Genomic DNA, 242 nt, shown 5'->3' with positions numbered 1-242 from the left:
ACCAGATGAAGAATGATAAACGCTTCCTCGTTCGAGACCTTGTGAAATCCGCCTCACTGCTACGAACGATCCTCCTCTATCATTCATCTCTCTCTCTCTCTCACTCTCAATCACTCCCTTCCACTGCTCAATCACCAAATCTCTTCAATCAGAAAACAAATACAGTTTTCGAATCAATCAGAATCTGATCGAACACAGTCGCCAAATGCGAATCGCGTTAAAAAAAAAAAAAAAAAAAAAAA

The 242-nt window shown here is 39.7% G+C and overlaps 1 protein-coding gene across 1 annotated transcript in view; it reads right to left on the bottom strand.

Moving 5' to 3' along the window:
• The window catches only part of LOC104788295 (ELMO domain-containing protein A-like), a 3,457-nt gene extending 3,262 nt beyond the window's left edge, over positions 1 to 195 (bottom strand). Inside the window, exon 1 of the mRNA XM_010514033.2 lies at positions 3 to 195. Within this exon, the coding sequence (XP_010512335.1) occupies positions 3 to 87 (85 nt within the window). The 5' untranslated portion in view covers positions 88 to 195. The remainder of the gene's footprint in view (positions 1 to 2) is intronic.

This window comes from Camelina sativa, chromosome 5, assembly GCF_000633955.1.
Source record: "Camelina sativa cultivar DH55 chromosome 5, Cs, whole genome shotgun sequence".
NCBI classification, from domain to species: domain Eukaryota; kingdom Viridiplantae; phylum Streptophyta; class Magnoliopsida; order Brassicales; family Brassicaceae; genus Camelina; species Camelina sativa.
Note: the sequence above shows the minus strand (reverse complement) of the source record. Positions and strands in the feature narration are given on the sequence as shown.